Source organism: Phaseolus vulgaris, chromosome 10 (assembly GCF_000499845.2).
Source record: "Phaseolus vulgaris cultivar G19833 chromosome 10, P. vulgaris v2.0, whole genome shotgun sequence".
Classification (NCBI taxonomy): Eukaryota; Viridiplantae; Streptophyta; class Magnoliopsida; order Fabales; family Fabaceae; genus Phaseolus; species Phaseolus vulgaris.
In genome coordinates, this window is record NC_023750.2 from 39,286,080 (window position 1) to 39,288,232 (window position 2,153).

The 2,153-nt window shown below is 33.9% G+C and overlaps 1 protein-coding gene across 1 annotated transcript; it reads right to left on the reverse strand.

The window, feature by feature from the left end:
* Positions 1–215: 215 nt before the first annotated feature.
* LOC137819301 (transcription factor MYB8-like) lies at positions 216–1,585 on the reverse strand. The gene is made up of 2 exons (XM_068623102.1): positions 1,335–1,585; positions 216–1,204 (listed from the first exon to the last, which is right to left on the reverse strand). The coding sequence occupies exons 1-2, from the start codon at positions 1,465–1,467 to the stop codon at positions 459–461; spliced, it is 879 nt and encodes a 292-aa protein (XP_068479203.1). The 5' UTR covers positions 1,468–1,585; the 3' UTR covers positions 216–458.
* Between the last annotated feature and the right edge of the window lie 568 nt (positions 1,586–2,153).

The following is a 2,153-nucleotide window of genomic DNA, read 5'->3' on the forward strand; positions in this document are numbered from 1 at the left end:
TAGGTTAATATAAATAATGATTTCTTCAACTACCATTAAAAAAATATTATATCAGTTAAAGTAATCAAAAGGACTGGTTTTTTAGTCCATGAATGACAATTGTTTATGGAGTGCATCATACACAAGTGACAAAATTTTTAATTGTACAAAAACCAAGATGAGATTAGATACGATCGGAAGATATAAATTATAAAAATATAAAGTAACGTGAGTGGTTGATCATAAGCTCAGCATTATTCTTTCACTAATACTTTTTTTTTTTCTCTAAAAATGTTTAACTGTGACTAGCGTTGGAGATTCATCATAGTCAAAATAAGTTTCAAGACTCAGTAAACACAGTCACAGAAGTACTTACAAATTATTTACCAACAAAGTTTTCACATGAACAATGAAATTGTAACTCATGTATGAGAGGTGAGTCTAATCTTGATGAAGTGAATAATTGATCTTTCACTGTTTCACACCAATAAAGATTCCCCAAATGAATTCATTTCGATGAATTGGGTGTGATCCATGTTCAGGAGGTGGTAATATTCTTCATACAGTTGCTGTAGCGAGCCATGATCTGAGGGAAAATAAGAGTGGCATTCGATATCTGAGGCGTTGACCAAGTCATGGTCCTCAATGAAGAACCCAAAATCATCACTTTCTCCCACATTTCCAATTTCACTAGCCAAGTTTGATTCCTTTGTTAAAGGGCTTTCCTCCTTCTCTTGGTTTGTTGATGCACTAGCTGATGAATTGGAATCAAAGGTGTATGTGTTACTATCTGTTCTTGGTAAATACAAAGCCTTCACCCTAATCGGTTTCGGTAGATAAACTTGTGTCTTTGGTGGCTCAGCACTGTTTGTGCCTTCTTTGTTCTTCTTCTGCTTGTTCTTCTTTTTCCCACCGTTCTTCTTCTTCTTGTTGCCACTCGCAGGTTCTTGTTCAGGACTCTCCAACATCATATTGGCTGTGTCGGTAGCATCTTCTGCTGTTGGAGTTTTCATCTTTTTGCATAGATGGGTGTTCCAATAGTTCTTTATTTCATTGTCTGTTCTTCCTGGTAACCTTCCTGCTATGAGGGACCATCTATTCCCCAAAAGTGAATGCATTCTGATTATAAGATCATCTTCTTCTGGGGTTATGTTTCCTCTCTTTATATCTGGTCTCAGATAGTTCATCCATCTCAATCTACAACTTTTTCCACATCTAAGAAGCCCTGAACATTCAATCACAGTTATGAATCAGTACTAGAAAAGAAGCCCTGGACTTCAAAAAATCACCCCATCAAAGAAAAGATTCAAAATTGAGAAATGAATCAGCAAATCAACATGTAAACTCTTAATTACCAGCTTTCTTGGGTAGTGATTTCCATTGGCCTTCTCCATGAGCTTGGATATATTTTGTAAGCAATGCATCTTCTTTAGGAGTCCATGGACCTTTGTGCAACCCTACTTTGGAACAACAAGGAGCCCTTCCCATTTTTTTTGAAATTCAAGCTCTCACTTGAACTATGCAGAAGAGAAAGAGAGAGAGAGAGAGAGAAGGATCCTCTTTCTAACTCTATGGGAAGGTAGAAAGTACCGAAGCAGAGTACCTTAAGATGCCAACACTTGTTGAATTTATATAATAGTGGAGCCGCACCATTTTTTTAATGTTTTTTTGGTCAGTATCATGCTATGGAGAAGGACAAATTTGAAAAGCCAATAGTGGCTGCTGTTATCTATTCATATTTTCCCCTACTTGTCTCAATATTTTTTTACTTAGTATTCAAGTAATGTTTGTTTTGTTTTTCTTAAATAAAAGGTTTAAGGAGAGAAGATGATATATATCTTTAGCACAAATGAAAACCAAAATTTAAATATTCACCTGTAATGAAAAAGAGTCAACCAGAAAAAGAAATTAAACTACTTACAGTTTATTATGTTAGTGTTGTTTAGATCATTACTAGCTGGTCCAGATTCTTATTTTGTTTTCATGTTACAATAATAGCAAAACAAGTTGTATATTTAATGTAGTTGAGTTTTCATATACTTCTATATTCATGAATTTGTAACCCAGGTTTACAATATGAATATTTGGTCTCTTTTAAATTTAAAAAACGTATTAGAAATTATTTGAATGAAAAATACATTTTGTAATAAAAATACCCTTATTATATAAAAATA

Coding starts and splice junctions, on each gene's coding strand:
- LOC137819301 (XM_068623102.1), bottom strand. CDS start 1,467: ATGGGAAGGGCTCCTTGTTGTTCCAAAGTAGGGTTGCACAAAGGTCCA. Junction 1,205..1,334: donor ATCACTACCCAAGAAAGCTG/GTAATTAAGAGT, acceptor TTGAATGTTCAG/GGCTTCTTAGATGTGGAAAA.